General features: G+C 41.7%; 1 protein-coding gene across 18 annotated transcripts in view; it reads right to left on the reverse strand.

The window, feature by feature from the left end:
* Positions 1–24,438, reverse strand: part of cobl (cordon-bleu WH2 repeat protein) — a 64,311-nt gene extending 39,873 nt beyond the window's left edge. For 4 of the 18 annotated variants that reach the window (XM_047810878.1, XM_047810876.1, XM_047810870.1 and 1 more), the window contains exons 1-2: positions 2,936–3,248; positions 1,204–1,392 (exon numbers count right to left, since the gene is read on the reverse strand). In XM_047810878.1, the coding sequence (XP_047666834.1) occupies positions 1,204–1,392; positions 2,936–2,988 (242 nt within the window). In that variant the 5' untranslated portion in view covers positions 2,989–3,248. Of the gene's footprint in view, positions 1–1,203; positions 1,393–2,935; positions 3,251–3,315; positions 3,515–18,294; positions 18,399–23,121; positions 23,269–24,319 lie in introns of those variants that run through there. The other 14 variants (XM_047810867.1, XM_027179117.2, XM_047810862.1 and 11 more) reach the window with 8 other exon arrangements.
* Between the last annotated feature and the right edge of the window lie 889 nt (positions 24,439–25,327).

Consider the following 25,327-nt stretch of genomic DNA (forward strand, 5'->3'; position numbering starts at 1 on the left):
AGGGTTACAAGTCTTTAGTGCCAACAGAAAGAGGTGTAATTACACCATGTGACACTGAAGGGACAGAGAGAGAGAGAGAGAGAGAGAGAGAGAGAGAGAGAGAGAGAGAGAGAGAGAGAGAGAGAGAGAGAGAGAGAGAGAGAGAGAGAGAGAAAGAGAGGGAACAAGAGAGAGAGAGAGAGAGAGAGAGGACAGAGAGAGAGAGAGAGGGAACAAGAGAGAGTGGACAGAGAGAGATTATAGCGAGAGAGAAGGAGAAGAAGCGAAAGAAGAGAGGAGATGGAGACAAGAGAGAGAGAGAGAGAGAGAGAGGGAGCGAGAGAGAGAGAGAGAGAGAGAGAGGGAGCAAGAGAGAGAGAGATTGAGAGAGAGACAGAGAGAGAGAGACAGGGAGAGAGAGAGAGAGAGAGGGAGCAAGAGAGAGAAAGACAGAGAGAGAGAGAGAGAGATAGAGCGACACTAAACCCAATCAAACCCAATACAAAGGTCAGTACACCGAATCACAATGAAACACAACCAATACAAACCACACACTTAACCAAACTCCATCTCACTAAACCACAAACAGCTGAAAACAAAAAGGAAATAAAAACAAACCGATCCACACCGCACCGAACCTCAACACCACCCAAACAAAACCACAGTAAACACTACACGCCAGAGAACAGTGTGTTATTAATGTTCACATGCTATAACTATTCACTGTAAAACTGTTACATAACAGGCGTTGTGCTGCACAGATCGCTGTCATGTCTACGAGACGCAATTATTATTATTATTATTATTATTATTATTATTATTAGGGCACGGTGGCTTAGTGGTTAGCACGTTCGCCTCACACCTCCAGGGTCGGGGGTTCGGGGAGCAGAAAGATGGGATCGATATCCGATTCGCCAAGACGCATTTATGTGTCCTAATGTAAATGGAACAGTTTTAACAAATCAGATAGCTATCGGATCAGATACAACACACGAAGTGACCGGGTGTAAAAAGGGCCAAAAAACCTAGGGCCAAAAATTTAGGTGTTTGTTTCGCATATTTCAGACCTTACTTTTTGGCGACTCCTCGATTAAGCTGGTGTTTGTATAAGAGACGCTACAGAATGGAACAGTGTCCTGCCTGTCATTTAGGGGTGTTTGCCTTTGTGGCCAATGATCATTTTTACATCTTTGTGTATTGGTTTTATTAACAGACAATAATTACCTCCCATCCACAGTGACTAAGGTCCCGTATCCGTTAGGCAGCATGATCTGAAGGTCCACGGTGCTCTGTGCCACATTCTCCTTGGTGTCGGACGCCGTTCCTCCATCAGGGACGGAGTTGCGGAAGATCTTGCGAGGGGCGGGCTGGGGGACGGAGGGTGGAGGTGGCGCTCGTGCCTTCATGGTGTTACTGCAAGGTTGAGAAAGATTAAGAGATGAGAGATCCACACGATCAAAAACGATCCGTTTAGGAATCTCTTAAATATTCGGGACTTCGCGGTCGGTTAATCGTTGTAGATCTACACCTTTACAAAATACAAAGGCTCATCTGATTGACCTTTAGGCGTAGACAAACGTTTACATCTCATCCAAGCGTAAAATTAATTTTATCCCAAATATCATGCTCTTTATTCTTTTCTTTTTCCCATGCTTTGTGTTACAACACTCAGGTACAAAAGACCTCTTTAGATAACCTTTATAATAAAACCAACTGGATGACAAGTACCACAGGTTCTGTCTACGTAATCAAATAGGCCCTTTTTATAAGGGTTCTTTATCTGTACATGGAAGATCTCCATATAAAGTGCAAGTCCATTTTACAACAGCAGCGGCAACGAAAGCGAAGTAGATGGCGTGATATGACTGTGTAACACTTATTACATAATAAAGGGCATCATGGAACACTATCACGGTCACCACACCTTTCAGAATACTGTTAAAAATTAAAGCCTCTACAGTATCTAAACTTACATATTGTGTGTGTGGTGCAAGAAAAAACCCCGACAGCCAAAATGCTGACCTACAACATTTATTTTTAAATCAAGGTCAAACCCACGACGTACAACACGATCATTCCTTATCCTTAGTCTATATTAATGCACTTAGAGAAAGAAAGCTTCCCAAATGTTATGACATTTTATACTACTGCTATTTTCCCGAGTCTCTACTTACACCTGCTCACCTACAGTAAGACGGTCTACCAATAAGCCCTGAAGCAGACCTGCAAATTCCTCACCGTGTCCTCAACGATTGTAAATAGGACGTCGAAGTGCAAACAGACTCTGTGGTCAAAAGCAGGTCCTCAGTGTATGCACCAGATTGCTGGAGACCTTCAATCAGTCTGAGGTTGTAAGTGTCATGATCTTTGGTGTAATAAGATGGGGATCGGATCTCTAATCAGGAAAATCTGGTTTTGTTTTAGGCTGCAAACCGGACCCCCTGGAAACAGGGAAATGTGGACGGTGGACAAAATTCAGAGGATCATGGACAACACTGTTCCTGTGTCATACTGGGAAAAAACACCACCTTCTGTAGTAAACAACATCTAATCTCTAGTAAAAAATAAAAAAGTCAATAACAAGTCATTCTCGCTCGCTGCTCCCCGACGGTGTGGACACCGGGGACGGTGGACATGCCTGCTGACTCTGTGCACTGTACACATTTTTGTCGTACTACAACTGCTCAACACATTTACATCTCACTGTCTGTAATATTTCTGTGCATTTAATCTGTAGAGAAATCTCACTGACTTGCTAACACTTTCACACTTCAGCCCTCGCAAGTAAATCGATGACAATGACGGTAATCTTCATCTAATCCTCCTTGTCAATGACAGTGACTCGGTATTACAAATATGCGCCCGTCAACCGTGCAAACACGTCCTGATAAAATGGTTCGCCCGGGTAAAGCGACTCAGAGCAAATGTTAGCTTGAAACAGAACCGGGAGACTCACGTCATGGATGAAAAGTCGCCGCCTTCCGAAAGACCGTCTGCATTTGATGGCATTTAGAAATCCAAAAGCAAGCAAAGGGCAACTCGGGAGGACCGAGGAGACGTCTTTACCTGCGGTCTGCTGTGAGATGGAAAACATGTGAGCGTGCCATGGAGGGTAGACCTTGACCTCAGAGCTCTGCTAATTATTAATAAAGTTTTCATTCCGCTGCACCGTAACCTTGTTGTGTCATTCAGTCATTATGCAATCGGAAATGCCCTACACCGGCGGATCGGGTCGACGTGCCACGTTCCAGGGCAAGTCGAGCAGATTAACGTGGATATTTAATACAACATATGATCGATACTGTTGCGCTTGAGATTTTATATCTAGGCATTCACCTTTGGGGCATCAGTGTAATGGTGATGTACGTAAGATCACCACAGCGCCGGTGGTGACAGGAGAAGACGTTCTGAAAGTGCTCTTGTCTAGAACTCCACCGTCATGCCACCGTCAACACAAAGAGCCTTTTAGGTTTGAGCCAATTCCTGTGGGAGAGCAGGAAACTCTCAGCTTCCCAGCTGGCACGCCTAAATCACACAGCGACCGGGTTACTAATGCATCTGCCCGGCCTTTTAAAGGTAGACTCACGCTTTTTATGGGTGTTTGGGGAGGAGTTTGCTTTCGTTCAGATTCCAAAGTACATAGTTTTATTTTAGAAAGCTATAAATAAGAGCGACGAGTCAGATGTTTGATACAGATGTCCACATGGACACGTCCGTACTGTATAGGCATCGTAGAAACTAGGTCTGACACATTAACGCTGATGTGTGCAGCATCCCAGTGCCATGCTGTCAGCTATAGTGTGTAAGTCCCTGAGCTGAACCTGTCCACTCTGTGCCTGATAACTAACCCGATTAAGAGATTAGTGCTTATTGTTGGCTGCACGTTCCACGACCCGAATACGTCCTCCGTCTCTTCTGACCTCTCGCTCTGACACGATCTACAGTGGGGCTCGAAAGTTTGGGCACCCCAGGTAAAAATTTGTATTAATGTGCATAAAGAAGCTAAGAAAAGATGAAAGAATTCTACAAAAGGCATCAAATTACAGATTAGACATTGTTATAATATGTCAAAAAAAGTTTGATTTTATTTCCATCATTTACACTTTCAAAATAACAGAAAACAAAGAAAATGGCGTCTGCAAAAGTTTGTGCACCCTGCAGAGTTCATAGCGTGCACCGCCCCCTTTGGAAAGCTGAGACCGGACAGTGTCATGGATTGTTCTCAATCATCTTCTGGAAAGACCAGGTCATGTCGATCTCAAAGGTTTTAAATGCCCGGACTCATCTGACCTTCGCCCAGACAATCGGCACCACGGGATCTTCTAAGCAGTTGTCTAGAAAACTGAAACTGAAAATAGTTGATGCTCACAAAGCAGGAGAAGGCTATAAGAAGATAGCAAAGCGTTTTCAGATGCCGGTACCCTCTGTTCGGGACGCGATTAAGAAGTGGCAGTCATCAGGAATGGTGAGAGTTAAAGCAAGACCAAGAAAAACATCAGACAGAACAAACGGCTCGCAGGATTGTGAGAAAAGAAGGTCGCTGGAGTTGTGGTACACCGATCCACTATAAAGAGATACTTGGAAATATTCATTCTAAGAATTTAAGTCTAATGGGAACATTTTTAGAACGACTCAACGACGTTCCCGAGTAAAACCTCCAGTTTTCGGCCCAGTCACATTTCGATGTCCTAGAAACCTAACTGGGAATGTAATAACATTATGGGGAGTTACATATAGGGGTGCAAAATTCCAGGAATTTTCAAGGCTGGAAACTTTCCATGGGAATAACAGGAATATATGGGAATTAACGGGAATATATGGGAATTAACGGGAATATATGGGAATTAACTGGGAATTTAAAAATTGAAAGAAAAAAATCCTTTATTACAAACAAAATTGTTTATTACAATTATTAAGTTTATGTTTATTACAAGCATAATAATGTTTATGCTTTTGTGTTACTCAATGAAAGAATCAATTAAAGTTCTACTTACAGTTAAATCAGTCATGAGGTCATTTTTTATAGTTGTATTACCTTATATGCACGTCTGTTTATGACCAAACTAAATGTTTATTTATTTTTGTATATGATATAGTTTATATACATTTCCAAATAATTCCCATAAATTCCCGATAAATTTTCTTCTTCTTCTTCTTCTTCTTCTTCTTCTTCTTCTACCGCTTATCCAGAGCCGGGTCACGGGGGCAGCAGTCTAAGCAGGGATGCCCAGACTTCCCTCTCCCCAGACACTTCCTCCAGCTCTTCCGGGGGAATACCGAGGCGTTCCCAGGCCAGCCGAGAGACATAGTCCCTCCAGCGTGTCCTACGTCTTCCCCGGGGCCTCCTCCCGGTTGGACATGCCCGGAACACCTCCCCAGGGAGGCGTCCAGGAGGCATCCGAAACAGATGCCCGAGCCACCTGTTCCCGCCCCTTTGCGACCCTAGTTACATACAGAAGCTACTTGTGCGTTACTACAGACGCTGAGCGACTATCTGACCGTTATCCTCTCCGAAGGTCCTTGGTTATCCTTACAGTTTGATGGTAAAGCAAAAGTGAGAAATCCATAGTCTAAATGTCTGAGACAGCTGTATTTCACATCTGGGCTCTTAGTATAAACTTGTAGTAAACAGGCAGGAAAAAAACCCCACTGATGCTGTAACTCCTTATTAAACCTCACCACCCACTGCACTACACTCGGTTGGTGGGCGGATGTTCTTTCTTCCTTTCTGTTTTTAAAACTAAACATCTTTTCAGAATTAGCTATGTGGAAACTATGTGCTACGTTATAAACCTTATCAGAAGGAGATAACGGTCAGACAGTAATCAGCTGTCTGTATTAATGCACATTACTAAGCTAAATAACTCACCGAAATCTTATTACATTACACTGCTTACTAATTTTTAGTCTGTTAGGTTTCTAGAATTCAGAAATTTGACCAGGCAGCAAACGAGAGGTTTTATTTGGGAACGTTGGTGAATTATTTCACTAAAGAATTTAACTGTAGGTTTAATTTAATTTCCCTGATTTAATATCAGCATTTGTTTTGTTTTTTTAGGTAACCGCCTATTTGAGCCTCGGCCCTATTATACAAGCCTCTATGCAACACACACGGCCTGAAATAACTCCTGTGGACGAAAGCTCTTATTTCAAAGCTCAGGGTGATGGAGCTTTTTTATAGAAACGACAAGAACTGGAATGACAACGTGACCAAATACCTACAAAAAAAAAAAAAAACACCTGGCTAGAAAGAAAGAACTGGAGGTCATTTTGGCTCCTCACAAACAAAGCTGCTTGTTTTCTACAAATGAAAGTTCACAGACTTCTCGGCTCTCTGGAGATCAGATTAATTCGGCCGGCACCTTCAGGTCAAAGGACTACGCACTTAGAGCAACATGTACAGAATCAAGTCTGGGACTTTTTTAAATCCACCTGGTTTTTATCAACACCAATAATTTAGTTAAAAACACCGATTTGGTAAAAAAAAAAAAGTACGTAGCTACAAGTAAGATGTTTCGAGAGAAAAATGATTAATATTCACACAAACAGCTACACAAGTGCTTCAAAGAAAGAAATGACAACATCAGAGTTACAACTGATCGACCCATTTTCCTGTGAACTGAAACATAAGCTCTTAATCTGTCCCCATTCATGTCGTATTGTTTAAAAGTTTATTGTTCTCTCAAATGTCATATTTGCGAAGCGGGAGGTCAAACTAAAATAACTAGTCTTGCTAGATCAGATTACGACGTCTGCATTGTGTAGTTAAAATGAACTAAATGATGGTAAGCACAACAGCACTGACAGAATTCCCACAATTCCCATTGATGGATCCTGGCAGTAAAATCTTCAGTCCAGCAAAATGCCTGCAGTGTTCAGCCCAGTCCTGAACATCAGCATATTGTAGCCGTGCATGACAAACACTGACTATGCAATGAGTATGTAGTCTTATAACACATTGTGCAGGTTCTTAGCTAACACTATAGATATTACATGCTGTGTTCCCTTTTAAACTCTGAAGAAAAAAATGATATTAAAAACTTTAGTTGTGCTTCCGCATACCGACATGTTCCTGGTCCTGATATTCGATATTACTACGCAGTTCAACAGGAAGTAAAAAAGAATTCGCATTCAAAAAAAAAAAAGAATAACACGAGGATTAATATGGAGTTGCCCGTTCACTTCTTTGTGGGAATTAGAATAAAGAGGATTTGTGAGGTCATACTGGGCGGGAAATAAATGCCTGGCTCACACATACATTACATTTACAGCATTTGGCTGACGCCCTTATATCCAGGGCGACTTACATTATTTCATATTTATACAACTGAGTCAAGTCAAGAGTCAAGAAGCTTTTATTGTCATTACAACCATATATAGCTGTTATAGTACACAGTGACATGAGACAACGTTTCTCCAGGATCATGGTGCTACATAGAACTGAGACAGGGCCATAAGGACTTAGTAAGTAGTCTTAGTCACATAAAGTGCAACTGTGCAACCTGGTGTACACAGTGCAGGACAAGACAAACAAGACAGTGCAGAACAATACAAACAAGACAGTGCAGGACAATACAAACAAGACAGACAAGACAGTGCAGGACAAGACAGACAAGACAGTGCAGGACAATACAAACAAGACAGTGCAGGACAATACAGACAAGACAGACAAGACAGTGCAGGACAAGACAGACAAGACAGTGCAGGCAAAAGGTTACAAGACAATATACAAAATACAAAAAAGACAGGACACAAAAGACAGTAAACAAAACACAGCGCCGACCGACCGGTGTCAATACTGTATGTGAATACTGTAAGTGTTCAGACAATATTGCCTCTGATACTCGAAGGAACACAGTTTCTTAGCAGCAGGTCCCTGAGATAGTGTATAAGATTGTGCAAAAAACAGCAACAACTGAAATATTGTACAGTATGAGCAAAATGACTGAGCAGTTGAGGGCTAAGGGCCTTGCTCAGGGACCCAACAGTGGCATCTTAGTGGACCTGGTATCGAACTCACAACCTTCTGATTGGTAGCCCATACATGCCCAGCAGTGGCAGCCTGGTAGTCCAGTGATTTGAACTCACAATGTCAAACTCCTTAACCGGTGAGATACCACTTCCATTATCATATAGTTCACTGGAGCTAAGAGTCACACCCAACCTTCCTGTTGGCATTGTGTGTTCTGGTAAGCAGCGGCCTCTTTGGATCTACCGAACCCGGATCCATTCCTCAGCCTGCGAGATGGTGAAGGGTGATTCATTACTCCAGAGCCCAGGAGCAGTCTTCCTGCCAATGCCTGGCATAGTGATCTCAGGCTGATGTGCAGCTGCTTGGTGATGGTCAGCCATTTCACGAAGCTCCCAAGTTACAGTTCTTGTCCTGATGCTGCTTCCAGAAGCTGTGGTCAGTGTTGCAACATAGAATAGGTGATGTTTATGTGCTATGCGGGGTTTCCCGCAGAAAATGTGTTAGTTAAGGCGGTAGGGTTGGGCGGATGGGCGGGGCCCTTGGGTGCTTCTTTGTGAGATAGACCACAGACTCTGTACTACATTTAACAATTATTAAAAACAGGCATGTGCAACCTTGCTAGCAGGTGAAGAACTCAAAACAACAAAATCACCAGCTAACTTACTTTAAATTTGCAAGAACTATAGACGAATACAAAAACAGGCTTAAATAAACCCAAAACACAAGTCCACTTACAGTTCTCACGGACACACGTTTTATCTGGCTAGTTCCCCTCCAGACAGTGACGGACCTCGTCTTTCTCTCATTTCGTCTGTGTGGCGCATGTGCCCGCTCGCGGTGTGAAGCGTGTATGCGCTATTCTTTTGTGCAGCGGAAAATTTATTTTTTTTTGGACGACCTAGTTTTAAGGCGGTAGGGTTTCCCATCTTAGGCGGGCCGCCCGAACTGCAAAGTGCTGCGGGAAACCCTGCTATGTGTTGAGCTCCCAATTTAGTTTGCATGGTCTACAGCTTCGTGGCTGAACTTCCATTCTTACAGCTGACTAAGCAGGGTAGAGACTCCACAAAGTGACTTGGGGCCATAAGTTTAAATAAAACTAAGATCCAGGACATGAAATCTTGTCCCTGATACTCATTTGTCCGCACTTAGATTCAAGAACTAACACAATTTGTCCGAATAATGAAAGTGAACATAAAAAGCAATTAAAATAACAAGAAATAATAATACTTCCTCATACATGCCAAGCAGATTTGCCCTTAAAACGACTTCCACACACAAATAACAACTGAGTCACATTACAATGACTGAGACGTCGTTAGCAGGTTAAAAAGAAAGGAATAAAAATCAATTTCAAGTCTACCGAGTCTCGTGACACGCATATTTGTCGTCCTCATGACAGTCCGAGCGTGCTGACTCAAACAAACAAAGAATTCAGAGGACCTCCTCGAGCAACTGGAGCATAAAAGCAAACCGGTACACAGTTAGCCAAGTAACACACAATGGCAGCTTTATTAGAGCCCATTAATCCTACTTTTTATACAGGCCTTTGTGGGGTTGTTTTTTTCCATCAGAATGTTCCATCACTGAAAGTCTTCGGTATACGGGACAGAGTGTTAAACCACGGGATGATTCATTATTTCTTCTGGCTAGCTAGACAGGAGGAACGACTTCTTTCTAAGACTGGAATGGAAAGAGTACAGCGGAAGGAACGATTAAAGAGAATGATTTAAATGGTGTCATGAAGATCATGAGACATGAAGATTTCCAAACCAGAACTCATGTAAATGAATGATTTCCTGTCAAGTTTTACACAATAACATTGCGGTGATGAACAATAAACAGCGCGGCCTGAAGTGGTTTATTCCTCGGGAACACTTCTCAAAAGTTTTATGTTCTTTAGGTAAGTTTAATGTTAAGTTAAACCGAGTTAGATCCTTTTTCAACATACCCTGAACACAATGCCTCTTTCTCTTGCAGTTAATAAGCCAAGCGTGAACTCTTTGGTCCTGCGGGAGAACTGACCGCTGACACTAAAGAGTCTCCTTCCAAAAAAACGTTAAATTATCTCACGCATTATCCAGCATTCAAGTAGAGTTTAATAATAAGACGGAACGAACATCAGAGCTGAAAGAAAAACTTTTTTTATCAAAACTTGACTTCAGATCATAACGATTGGATATTGAAAGAGCTGAAAAATGCTGAATCGAGCGAATAGATAATAGCTTCAGTAATCCCCCTCCCCCTCCCCACTGTAATACCACAGAAGATATAAAAAATGAGAAAAAAGCTTGTAACTCATTTAAAAACAATAAATCCAACGAACGTTATTCTGACGTTTGAAAATTAGCCACAGATATGTTCAAATTCCCAAAAGTTTCAGATAATGCTGAAAAAACCAAAACAACAACAACAACAACAACAAACAGAGCAACACGTCCATCACCACAAATCAGCTTTAATGGACTAACACTTTGGAAGTAGGCGAGAGTTTTGCGTCGCGTCACGTCGACCTGCGCGGGTGAGTTCCTTCATACGGAGCCTCTCATAGTCGCATGCCTCTTAGCACACATGCTGATCTCTTAGCAACCTATATTTATCCACGGAGACGGAACGTGATGGAGGGACTGAAAGCCCGCCACACCCCGAGCAGCTGCCAGATTTATAACCGTTACTTCACTCCAAGTTTGTCTGTGCCCTCAGCTGACCAATGAAAAAGCATTTTAATAGTAAATGAAACTTTATGACTGCATACAAGAGGAAATCTCTACATAAAGTTGGAGCTGTGCTACTATTTAAAGTGTCCACTTTGCATATTCAGTAAAAAGATATTGTACACAGCACAATACAGAATAGCGTAAACTGACAATATTAATATTCATTAAAATTAAAATATTAAAAAAAAATACTATTTAAATAAACTTTACATCTTACTGAATTACTGACTGTCTGAATAAAGGTATTACTGACTGACTGAGAGACGACTAACAGAACTATTGATGAAATACTGACAATTACTTACTGCCTGATATATTGACATACAAATGGAGTAACTGATCAAATTGCTGACTGACTAACAATTACTGCCTGAATGACCGCCGGGTAATTACTTACTGACAGACTTACTGATGAAATACTGAAAACTGTTGACTGAAAGATAATAGTAAGTGTAATAAATAATACTGACTGGCTGAATGAATGAAAATAACTGACTTGACTGACCTTCTGACTGACTGACGATTACTGACTGGGTGACATACGGACTGGGTGACATACTGACTGACTTACGATTACTGACTGGGTGACATACTGAATGAGTGACATACTGACTGGGTGACATACTGACTGACTGACGATTACTGACTGGGTGACATACTGACTGGGTGACATACTGACTGACTGACGATTACTGACTGGGTGACATACTGACTGGGTGACATACTGACTGGGTGACATACTGACTGGGTGACATACTGACTGGGTGACATACTGACTGACTGACGATTACTGACTGGGTGACATACTGACTGGGTGACATACTGACTGGGTGACATACTGACTGGATGACAAACTGACTGGGTGACATACTGACTGGGTGACAAACTGACTGGGTGGCATACTGACTGGGTGGCATACTGACTGACTGACGATTACTGACTGGGTGACATACTGACTGGGTGACATAATACTGGATGACAAACTGACTGGAGGACAAACCGACTGGGTGACATACTGACTGGGTGACAAACTGACTGGATGACATACTGACTGGATGACATACTGACTGGATGACATACTGACTGGGTGACATACTGACTGGATGACATACTGACTGGATGACATACTGGCTGGATGACATACTGACTGGGTGACATACTGACTGGATGACATACTGACTGGGTGACATACTGACTGGATGACATACTGGCTGGGTGACATACTGACTGGGTGACAAACTGACTGGATGACATACTGACTGGATGACATACTGGCTGGGTGACATACTGACTGAGTGACAAACTGACTGGATGACATACTGACTGGGTGACATACTGGCTGGGTGACATACTGACTGGGTGACAAACTGCCTGGATGACATACTGACTGGGTGACATACTGACTGGGTGACAAACTGCCTGGATGACATACTGACTGGATGACAAACTGACTGGATGACAAACTGCCTGGATGACACACTGATGGACTGATCTACAAACTGACTGACTGAATGATCCCACTGACTAATTATTGACCTTCTGACTGATTTACTGACGCTGGAATTACAGACTGCATGTTTGGTTGTTCGGAGACAACTCTGGTTAAAAATGAGTTAGCAAGCTGAGTGGATTGTCTGATGTAGTTACAGGTGAATATCAGTACAAGTGTTTTTGCATCCATGACTCGCTCGGTCCATTCATTCACTTTATAGATGAATTTCCTTCTCACTTCGTGGTCATTCGGGTCACTTTAACATTTCCGGCACTGCTTCACCATTTCTCTACTCCAGACTGGTTTGGTGTGTGAGGTCATATGGTACAACATCTATATCTATACTCAATAAATCAAAATGTGAATATGGAGACAGAGTTAATGCTGTTTGAGGATTTCGGCTTAGGACACGACTGGATTCTCCTCACGTCCGCTTGGCTTCACTCACAATGTCGAGCTTTAGTGGTCTACAGCTGCTGGAACAAACACAGAGCCTTCGTTCCTTCTCCAGGGAGATGGAAAGCATGAGGTACAAACACACAGTTGGTGTCCTGGGACCAATTACTCACCATAAGGAGGAGAGAGAGTTCAAAAGATTTAGAGAGCTCTCGTCTCTTTATAGCAGCCACATGTGGCAAAACGGCTGCCTTGAGATGAATTAATGATTTTTTTTTTGGGGGGCCAAATGGCTGCCTACTGACTGGTTTCCAACCGCGACGGATCGTGTGAAAGTATGCTGGTTTGATTTCTAGGATCTTCTGAATGGTTAATAAGTTCATTAATAAGAAACTGCACATCCTACAGAATATGATCTGCCTCTCTGGCTTGTGCTAGTATTCAGATTTCATATCATGCGTATTTTCCCCCGTCACGGTTATCATGGTTGATGATATTTTCTAGGTTATGTGTTTGAAATATTAATTTAGCTGCTCCTGTTCTGTTCGGGGAAACATTTTAATATTAAATGACCTTATGATCTCAATCGGCTCCTTCACGCGTCATGGCTGAATGTGTTAAACGCTTATAACTTCACATGCAGTTGCTTAAAAGTTTCCAAGCTGAAACCACAGTTCTATGGTTTAAACAAAACTGGCCCTAAGACAAACACCTCGAGACTCGAGACTTCGGTTAATGTTTAAATCGGACATGAAAATGTGGAAAAATGTGATCTTTGTGACTTGGAGTGGCGTAGTCAAAGTTGTTCATGCAAGACGAGCTGGTTTGAGTATTTCAGAAACGTCTGATGTCCTGCTTTTTCCCCCCTACACAGACGTCTCTGTGGTTTGTACAGAATGGTGTGAAAAACAAATAACATCCAGTGAGCGACGGTTCTGCCGGTAGAGGTGGTTCGGAGGAGAACGGCCAGACTTGTGCATGCAAGAATATACGTAGTAACTCAAATAAGCGCTCTAACAGCTTTCACAGCTATAATACAGCTCCCCTGTAGCAGAGATGGTCAAGGGCCTTGCTCATGTCAGAACTCAACCCGGACTTTTGTCCATGTGCGACTGTTTATGTTTTGTGTCACGTGTTTGCCCCGCCCTCGTCTTTTCCTGCCCGCCCCTGCACACCTGTTCCTTATGTGTTGATTGTCACGTGTATTTAACCGTGCCGCGTTGCCTATGGCAGCACAGAATCCTCTGATGTTGTCCTGTTGTCGTCTGTTGTTGTCTGATGTCGTCGGGTCTCTAGTCCGTGTCCATGTTTTGTGTTTCTATGTATTAAACCCTGTTTTACTTTACGCTATCCGGCATTTGGGTCCGTTTTCATCCCCTGACAGCTCAAGGCCCCAGCATTCGCAGTGGTGCTGGGGCTTATACCCCTGACCTTCTAAACAGTAACCCAGATCCTTAACCTTTGCACCACCACTGAGATGTCTTTGCATCTCAAAAAAATCCTTGAATCTTCTGAATGTGCTGATGTCAGCACCATATGATCCCCTGTGGAAGGTGTTGAATTGTCTCTAGTTTTGAAATTGGTTTCAAAGCAAGGGCAATATTTACACGGTCCTCGTCCCCAGACGTGGCACTTTCATTTTCATTGTGATTGTTTGTGCTGTGTTGGGGAATAATTGCCAAGTGACTGATGTGGTTTTGTTTGATGTGGCCTGGCAAGCTTTTTACAGCATGCTTACTACGGTCCATTAAGAAATGAGTTTTGGTTCTGGGTTTTTTTGGTCTTTAAATATCCTGAGCTGTTCTAGCAGGTCGGTGACAGAACTTTCAACAGTCCAAGTCAATAAGAATGGATTATTATTGCTTAAGCATGTCTTCTATGTAAAGTATGTTGCTTAACACCAAGTGAGTGCAAAGCTGCATAACCTGGCATGCAATAATACTCATAGAACCAAAAATAATAAATAAATAAATAATATGTATATGAATATGGGGGCACGGTGGCTTAGTGGTTAGCACGTTCGCGTCACACCTCCAGGGTCGGGATTCGATTCCCACCTCCACCTTGTGTGTGTGGAGTTTGCATGTTCTCCCCGTGCCTCGGGGGTTTCCTCCGGGTACTCCGGTTTCCTCCCCCGGTCCAAAGACATGCATGGTAGGTTCCGTACAGAAAACAAGTGTACAACCATGTCGTGTTGTCAGGGATTGATCATTTTTCTTATCCAGCCAGAGTTGGTTTTATCAGGTGACTTGTACAGAGATGGAGTCGTGTCTCCTCGATGTGTTTCACAGACCACAGTTTGCATTGCATTGGTTTACAATCATTGATCCTCCAGATCTCTGTCATTTCGTGTCATCTGTGCAACATGGTCAGTATCACGTGCATGAGCGTGTGATTTCATGCCTTGTCTAGAGATTCGGTTCAATCAAAAACCTGTCCCTTTAAGATAAAGCTCAGCAGGTAAGACAGGTGTGTAAGGCAGAAGGAAGCCACTGGAGAGGAGAGCAGGACTGAGAGGGAGCATCAGGAAATAACAATTAGTCTGTTCCATAGTCCCTGAGCAGCTGAGCTGAGAGCTGCATAATGGTAATTACTCCCCCTCGCTCTCTGTGCGCACTTCACACATTCAAGGTGTGTGTGTGTGTGTGCCTGTGTGTGTGTGTGTGTGTGTGTGCGTGCGCGTGTCCATGCTCTTCACACTCTATTAACACCTGCTGTGTTATTGTTCTGAGGAAATGAATCTAATTTATTGCATTATTGGTACAGGATGTACTGAGTTGAGCAGTTCTTCCCTGTGATAAACCGAACGAGGACAAACCGCTTTTGTACGGTTTTTTTTTGACATTATTTAGGTTTCTGTTTGTGTCTAAATTTGGTGGCTGTGGTTGTTTCAATGGAGCTAATCATTGAGCAATGTATCAGTGAAGGCTGGTTGTGAAACCAAGAAGAGGTCTCGATTCTAGACCCATCAATACCTATTAGGGTTGAAACCTGTAAGTGGGGCAAACTATCTCACACAAACACACACACACACACACACTGGGTTCATGCTGTTGAACTGTAGTTGGGCATTCACTAAATTCCAGGGGTTTCGTTACCATGACGTACAGTGGGCGTGGTTTCTGGAGGTCTTGGAAAAAACCGCCCTCTTTCAAAATAAATAAATAAATAAATAAATAAATAAATAAATAAATAAATAAAGCATACCTACGATGGATAATTAAGGACAAAACAGTCATACAGGTAGATTTTATTATGTTTTATATCTATTATGCTTTATTATCTTATGTTTAATCTGTGTACTTCTCTCAAATGTCTCCTCCAAAAACAACAGAGAACAGATGAAATAATCCACGTGTGCCTTCTCAGTTCCTGCTGAGGACGTGTCATGTACGTGAGTGTGAAGTCATCACCAGAGTGCTCTGAGTTGTAGTCCCTGACTAGAAGAACTTCTCTACCGAATGTAAGATTTATGGTAGTTTTAAAACCCAGCTAATCACTACTGAGTCACAACAAATTTCTTGCTGGTTCAATCTGATCCATTAACTTCAAGCGCGGTTGGTCTTTGTTTGCTACGTAGGGTCGAACGCAACATAAATAATGAGTGCTAATGCCCTGGGGCTTTTTGTTGACACCCTCTGCATTGTTGCTTTATTAAAACTGCTAGTCTTGTCTACGGCTGGTCACTAAACTGCAATAGAAAATGTGCCTCGTGCTGTAGGATAGAAAATTGACACTAAGCTAATTTAGGGACTTGGGTCTTAGGTTTGGAATCTCAGTAATGCACTAATGTACACCAGAGTCTTAAACAAGGTTCCTTAGGGTTTATACGGAATCTTGGGGGTTTGACTTTCTGTATAATAACACATAAGTAGGAATATACACTTGAACAGTAACACATACAGGATTAAGACCAGTGGAAACACACCTTCGATGTGTGAAGTCTGCAGGGTTCCAGTGAGAAGTATTTACTTCTCTAACATCTTGACGGTCCAGACACCAACACCAGTCCTACCTTTTAATGTGCATGGCTGAGGGTTTCCAGAAATAGGAACTCATAACAGGCCATGTGACGCAGGTCAGCACACAGACTAAATATTTACAACAGTTGTGAATGGTCACCCAGGCTGCCCACTCGGTTCAGCTGCTATAAACTCACTATCATGCAAGTACAAGATGGTAGATAGCGTGAATAAAGCAATTCAACCTGATACAATCATTTTACCATAAACATTAGAGTTCCTGTGACATGAATAACCATGACCTTTGGAGACTAGACATGGGTGTGTCCGGTGACGTGACTCGCCAATGTTGAGAAAAGTTGAATTTCATTCATGGATCAACTTGGTGCAGGGACTAACAATGGGGGTAAAGACATGATCCCTAGAGTACACATGATCCGTGACAAAGAGCACATACTGCTCTTTTTCATATGATATGGGGCAGAATGGTCAATTTTATATTTAAACGACAAATCGCCCTCCAAAACCTTTCATTTTAGTGGCAAGAAAACTGATTTAACACTCTAGTTGTGCCACCCACTAATAAACCATATTCATTTTCTACCGCTTATCCGAACTTCTCGGGTCACGTGGGGGCCTGTGGTGACATACTGACTGGATGACATACTGACGTCATGACATACAGGCATCATCGGGCATCGAGGCAGGATACACCATGGACGGAGTGCCAACCCATCACAGGGCACACACACTCTCATTCACTCACACACACACACACACACACACACACACACACACACACACACACACACACTACGCACAATTTTCCAGAGATGCCAATCAACCTACCATGCATGTCTTTGGACCGGGGGAGGAAACCGGAGTACCAGGAGGAAACCCCCGAGGCACGGGGAGAACATGCAAACTCCACACACACAAGGTGGAGGCGGGAATCGAACCCCCAACCCTGGAGGTGTGACGCGAATGTGCTAACCACTAAGCCACCGCGCCCCCCTATAAACCATATTGCTATGGCAAATAGTAACTACTGAAACACCTACTGAAACACCTACTGGAACATCTACTGGAACATCTACTGGAACATCTACTGAAACAAACACCTATTGAAACACCTAATGAAACACCTACTGAAACAAACACCTATTGAAACACCTACTGAAACACCTACTGAAACAAACACCTACTGAAACAAACACCTATTGAAACACCTACTGAAACACCTACTGAAACACCTACTGAAACAAACACCTACTGAAACAAACACCTACTGAAACACCTACTGAAACAAACACCTACTGAAACAAACACCTACTGAAACACCTACTGAAACACCTACTGAAACAAACACCTACTGAAACAAACACCTACTGAAACACCTACTGAAACACCTACTGAAACAAACACCTACTGAAACAAACAGCTACTGAAACAAACACCTACTGAAACACCTACTGAAACACCTACTGAAACAAACACCTACTGAAACACCTACTGAAACACCTACTGAAACAAACACCTACTGAAACAAACACCTACTGGAACACCTTCTGAAACACCTACTGAAACAAACACCTACTGAAACAAACACCTACTGGAACACCTTCTGAAACAGTAGGTGGAATTAAACACTTGTAGCTTTGCTGTAATAGGGAGATAATGGACTGGTGCTGTGATGCGACCGGATGCAAAGTGGGATTTTATCAGTTAAAACACAGCACATTACAGCAGCTATAAACATATAGACATATAAACTCTCACCATATCGTTCTGTCTCTCTCATAGTTAACAGGTCCCGAGGCTTCCTCGTCCCGAAGCTCTATCAGACACCAGAGACTCCTTCTATAACTGTTACATAAATGTCTCCACAGACATATTAATATACACCTTCATTTGGAGCTTCTGTCAGAGCGACAGCTACAGAAAAGAAACCAAGACCTTCAGAAAATGGTCATAAACAGTGCTGTGGATTTGAATACTAAATATCTTACATTAAAATATTTTAAGTTTGAATATAAGGTTTGAGACACTTTAGAGATATTTACTAAAATGTACAAACTATATAAATATCATGATACAGGGTTTACAAACACTGTACACACTAATCAGTGGTGATGTTTAGATTAAAGACATAACTGCCAACTGCAGCGCTCACGTGAGCAAAGACCCGAGTGTGTCACAAGTGTTCCCTCAAAACGAGGCTGCGACGTTTACAACCATATCTGAAGCACTTTATATATCTTAGTGCCCAAGAGTCAAGCGGTCAGTACAGGGTGTGGAGCTGAGTGTCTAAGGCTCGAGGTGTAGGTGTGTGTGTGTGGGTTTGTGGGTGAAAGAGAGAGGGTGTGTGTTTGTGTGTGTGAGAGGGAGGGGTGTGTGTGTGTGTGTGAGAGAGAGAGAGAGAGAGAGAGAGAGAGAGAGAGAGGGTGTGTGTTTGTGTGTGTGAGAGGGAGGATGTGTGTGTGTGAAAGGGAGGATGTATGTGTGTGTGTGTGTGTGTGTGTGTGTGTGAGAGAGAGAGAGGGTGTGTGTGTATGTGTGTATGTGTATGTGTGTGTGTGTGTGTGTGTATATGTGTATGTGTGTGTGTGTATGTGTGTGTGTGTGTATGTGTGTGTGTGAGGGAGGGTGTGTGTGTGTGTGTATGTGTGTATGTGTGTGTGAGGGAGGGTGTATGTGTGTGTGTATATGTGTGTGTATGTGTGTGTGTGAGGGAGGGTGTGTGTGTGTGTGTGTGTATGTGTGTATGTGTGTGTGTGAGGGAGGGTGTATGTGTGTGTGTATATGTGTGTGTATGTGTGTGTGTGTGAGGGTGTTTAATAACAGTACAGAGACTCTATTTTGAGGTTGTTGGACATCAGACAGACATCCACAGTGCAGTGCACCAGCACATAGACAGACTTAAGTGCTTATGAATGAGAACACAAGGCATCAGAAGGTCGGTGTAGCAGCTCCACCAACCACACACACGATTACCCCACACTAATATATGAAACATATTCATATAATAGATATTTTACTTGTCTGTATTTTACTTCACCCATGAGACTGTCTTCTTCTGTCGGCTTTTCCCTTCAGGGGTCGCCACGGTGATTCGTCTCTCTCCACCTATCCCTATCTCCTGCACCCATTAGCTTCATATCCTCATTAATTACATCCATATACCTCCTCTTTGCCTCCATGTCCAACATTCTCCTACCAATATACTCACTCTCCCTCCTCTGAACATGTCCAAACCATCTTAATCTGTCCTCCCTAACTTTGTCCCCCGACCGTCCAACATGAGCTGTCCCTCTGATGTACTCGTTCCTAATCCTGTCTGATCTCGTCACTCCCGAACAGAACCGTCAGTACGAATTTCACCCATGAGACATAAGAACAATGTGACAATTGCAGCCTTATAATTTGCTGAATTTGCTGAAATTGACAAACCGCTGAATTGCTGGTGTTTCGAAACCACTGACTCACGAGACGCCACGAGGCGGCCGACGTGTGCGGACGGAGGGACGGAAGCTAATTAGAAAAGTTAAAAAGGAACAGTAAACAGTAAAGCGAAGCCAGACGGTGACTGCAGCGTACGATTAAATAAAGTCAGAGGGAGCTTGTTAACGGTGTGTGCCAACTCCAAGCCTACGGTTTGGCTCAGAATTGTGCCGCATGGGGAAAGTCCCTGGCATCAGATGCCACGTAATACTGTTGTGTGCATTACATAATTTTATTGAGAAATGAAGCAGAGGGTTTCAGGCTTTAGTAGCAGGAATAACAGCGATGGCACGATTGTGCTCTATAGTATCGATTGTAATAAAAGTATTTAATTATTTATGTCGGTGGAAGCAGCGACAGCTGTAGAATAGCACCAGTAATAATTAAAATAATAATAATAATAACAATGTAGTTTTGTAAAAGTAACACTAGAGTATTTATGGAACTAGAAACAGTAATTGTCTAATGTTCTATCACAGTATATAAAGTATAGTCTTATTATAATTATAGTATAATTAGCAGTAGTAGAAATAAAAATATATATTATTAGAAATAAAAGTTGTATTGTGATAGTGACAGTCATAACGTAACCGAAGTAAAAGGAGTCGTGGCAGCGAGTAGACGTAGAATTTATAATACTGTAATAGTGATATGGGCAGCAAAATGAGTAGAAGAAGGAAAATAAGTAGCAGGATTTGTAGTAATAGCACTAATAATAGCATTGTAATAGTTGCTATAAACTTCAGTTGTAGTTGTAGTGAAAATAGACCTAGAGATGATGTACAGCAGTAGTAGAAGTTATTATAGATAAGGAAGAGATAATGATCGTGTAGTCATGAAGATCACAACATCTACAGCAGGAGACTAAACAAGAATTAGAGGTCAGTTTTTATTTTGTACTTCACCCTCAACCTGTAGCTATATACAGTGTCCTGTAAAGGCAGGATATAATTACAGAAGGTGGTTACAAACTAAAGCATTCGTCACCGCTGAATAAAGGTTTATAAAGGCGGCACAGTTTTATGAGGTCCTACATTTAACAAGAGGAGTATCTGCCCAGTAAAACCCAACTCGGGTACAACTAACACGCAAACAAGATGGAGGAAACTGGGAGGATACCAAGATAAAGGTCTGCTCCAATGTCACAAATTCATCGAAAGAACATCAGACTCTGAACCGCGACACTGATGACAGGTTAAGTAGCATTCACACTTAAGTGACGTGGTAATGTTAGCTAGCTAAGTTAACTCTGAGTTGTACTGTAATCTAACTAAGTAACCCAAACTCTAATCGGTGTTGAGCTACTTACTCTGCTGAGTCCAAATCGTCCAACAAATCCAGAGAAACAAATACAAACCAAAACAGAAACGGAACAAAAATCAGAAAAATTAAATAAATAAAAACGAATGGTGAAACGGTGAAGGATTAAACGAACAGAAAAAATGGAAAAAAGAGAAGAAAAAAGAGGGAACGGAGAGGGATGGAATAAATATAATGACAATATTCCCCAGCCCAACCCCTCCTTCATAGATTCCTACTGTAAGTATTTTCCAAACACCTCACCGTAACGTCCATGTGGCTCTTCAACAAACTCTCAGAAACACAAAGCCGGAAGCCCACAATTCCACAGCACGTCCTTAGATACTGTCGTGTTAAAGTTTTCCTTCACTGGAACTAAGAGGCCTGGAACTAAACCTGCCGTGGCATGAAGATACCCCTCTAAGAGGTCATGGTGTGGAAAGGCAAGAGTGGAAGAACTGGAGTGTCCTGCACAGAGCCTTGAGATGAAGTGGAACACTGACTGCACCCCAGACCTCCTCACCTGACCAACGCCTGATCTCACTAATGCTCTTGTATCTGAAAACACAAATCCTCACATCCTGGGCAGAAGTGAATTGTGGAGGTTTATTATACCAGTGAACCTGTGATGGGATGGAGAGGCGTTATGTCTGTAATGACTACATTACGATTTAGCAATGCAATGTTGTGTTTATTTATTTTACATTTTATTGCCATTAAAATGTCTGGCACTAATATAGCAATTAAATGTTATTGGCACACCAAGCTCTGGGGAAATAAATAAATAAATAAATAAATAAATAAATAGAACTCAGCACAAATCTGCTTCTCACGCGAAGCTTGTTTAGTAACTACGTGAACGAGACGCACTTCGGTCCGGAGCAGACGTTGCTATGAGAGCGTTCACCAACTGCAGTCTTTAAATAAACCCAATGAGCTATGGAATGGGGTCTGATTACATAAAGGCACCGGGGGCCATGAGTGAGGGGCACAAAGAGGACTGTTGTCCTGTTAAATAGGGGCAGAAGGCCAAATGGCAGTAAAACCCTTCTACACACCTGACATGGAGGTGAATGAAAGGTATTGTCAAAGTCACGGATATGGAAAAGCTATCCCTCCGATATGACCACGCCCACTCGTGACTGCTCATGGTGAAGTTTTGGGAATTGGTTAAACTCGTGTTAAACCCCTTGTCTTGAGAGCGCTGGTGATATAAACATGCTGTTGTACTGTACATAAACTGAACATAAAGCAAACAAACCCTACATGTAAATATGTCTAAACAAATCGGACGTCCGTGTCGGATCTGTGGGTGAAAAGAACAGCCGGATGAACCGGGCTACACTTTCAATCACAGACTACACATGAAGGGTGTGTTGGGTCTGTGGCGATCCGGTCACGGAAGATGACAACCACGGATTAGCATCATGCAAACTGCATGACGTAAGTATCACACACGACATCTGGATGTTGTAGATGTTCACCTTCTGCTGTCCTGAGCTCATCCCAACAGAACTGTTCTGTATACTTACTCTTATAATGTCACTATCTGGTGTCAATAAAAAGACAGAAACCATTTTACAATCTGCTTCTTCTCCAGATTTCTTCCTCAGTGTCATTGCCTTGAGGACGTTCCTCTGGCCTGCTCATCAGGGACGCGTAAAGCCGTCCGTGACGACGTCGGTCGTGAACCGAACTGAACTCATGACATGTCACATCAAACAGACTTGTTTCCTTAGTAAAGTTGGTACTGTTTTTATTCTTCTTCTAACAACTCTGCATGTTAACAAGTAAAACACCACATACCCGATCGGAGGTCTTGAAGAATAATTCATATCCAGAATTTTAGTGTGTTGTCCTCAGTGACGAGTGTGTTGTTGTTGTCTACATCTACTTTTTACTGGGCTGCAGAGACGTGCGCTCCAGACCACAGCCTGTCCGTTTCCATACCACCTAAAGGAAATAATCAGTATTTAACCTTTAACACAAAACATTTGTCAGATTTTACATATTCTCTTTTATGTAAAGATAAACTTTATTAATCCCACAGTGGGGAAAAGTCACTTATCACAGCAGCTCAGGAAGAAAGAAAAGTTTCATTTAAAACAATATAAAAAATAAACTTCAAATGTAAAAACATGGTAATAAATCTCAACACTTTTGACTAAGGTGTTAAGCCCCGCCCCTTTGCACAAATAATAATCTTTTTTATACCTTTTAAATAATATTTTTTTCATATTTTATGTTATAGAAGAAAAATATTTTCTATCTAACTAACTATTTTAACTTTTAAGATTTTTAACATTTGGTATTAAATTAATGCCACTTAAGATGAATTATTCAAATATATATATAATTATTCAAATATATGCGGTTTAAGAAGAAGCCTTATTTGCATAAACATATGTTTTATAAATCTGTCTCAATTAAAAAAACCTGTAAGAATCTCAAAAATCAGTGAAAACAAGTAATAAAGAATAAAATAAAGAATAAATAAAAGAAATAATACATAAAAAGTAAATAAAATAAGTAATAAATAAAGAATAAATAAAACAAGTAATAAATAAAGAATAAATAAAACAAGTAATAAATAAAGAATAAATAAAAGAAATAATACATAAAAAGTAAATAAAACAAGTAACAGATAAAGAATAAATAAAATAAGTAATAAATAAAGAATAAATAAAAAATAAATCCTCCCTCTTTTTCACCCATATGCGTTACAAACACCTGTTGTTCTTACAGTGGGCCGTATCCCAAATCACTCCGAAGCACAAACCGAGTGCACTACACACCGAGTGCACCACAGTCAACAGCCCACTACACAGGGCCTCACATAGTGCACTTGTACAGGGCATCACAAGGCGTTTGGGATACAGCCCATTTTTAACAGCACCCGTCAGCACAAAACACATTAAACACACACTTTAAACAGATACGCGTCAGAACGCTTAGACTTTATTTTACTTTTAAAGCAAACAAAATAAAGAGAATAAATACTCACTGGAACTGTCATGTGCCCAAGTGCTAATGCTAACTAAAAGTAATCCTGCTGCTGCCTCCTGAGGCGATTCCCGCTCTACGTCACGCAGACTCAACGCAAACGGTCCCTTTCGTTATGCCCCGCCCACTCAAGGCATTTGACCAATCGCAGCATAGCAACCGTAACCATGTGCGAGCAATAGAAAGCTTGTACTTCTGTTATTTTTGCACGCAGACCCAATTAATTTCTAATGTTCTTACTGAGATTTATTTGTGTTTCAGTTTTTTATTATTTTATCATTTTTTTTTAATTATTTTTATGTTTATTAACACAAATTAAACATGCATAAGATTCCATGTTTAAAACCAATAATCTTGTTTATTTACATGATGGATTCCTAGTTTGTAAAGTAAACTGGTCTTGATTAATATGAACTTGTTGAACTAAACTAGATTAGAATCTCATCACCATGAATAGACATGTAGTGAAATGACTGAAGCTGAAATTAAGCCACACTTTATGACTTTATGTTGCTGGTGCAGTATCATTATATTATGCAAACTTGTAATCGGGTGCAGAACAAATGTCGATGGGGTTTTATTTTGAGCAAAAAGTGCTGTTATTGATTTTAAATAAAATGTACATTAAAACACGCACACACAAAAAGAAACTAATTTAACAAAATCCAAATTTTTACTTAAAGGTTCAGAATTTTATATCTGAAAATGACACATGAGCAGAGATGCACTTTCTCAAAGGAGAAATGTCTCCACCTAGAGGAAAAGAGCTGTATTTATATACATCTGCTCATCTGTAGAATAACAGTGTGTGTGTGTGTGTGTGTGTGTGTGTGTGTGTGTGTGTGTGTGTGTGTGTGTGTGTGTGTGTGTGAGAGAGAGAGAGAGAGAGAGAGAGAGAGAGAGAGAGAGAGAAGCAGAGAGCGCTATCGCATCGTCACTATCAGCTAGCTCTATCGAGCTCTCGACTCTCATCTCTAGCATCTCTATCTCTCTCGCATCTCTCACCTAT

Source organism: Tachysurus fulvidraco, chromosome 3 (genome assembly GCF_022655615.1).
Source record: "Tachysurus fulvidraco isolate hzauxx_2018 chromosome 3, HZAU_PFXX_2.0, whole genome shotgun sequence".
NCBI classification, from domain to species: domain Eukaryota; kingdom Metazoa; phylum Chordata; class Actinopteri; order Siluriformes; family Bagridae; genus Tachysurus; species Tachysurus fulvidraco.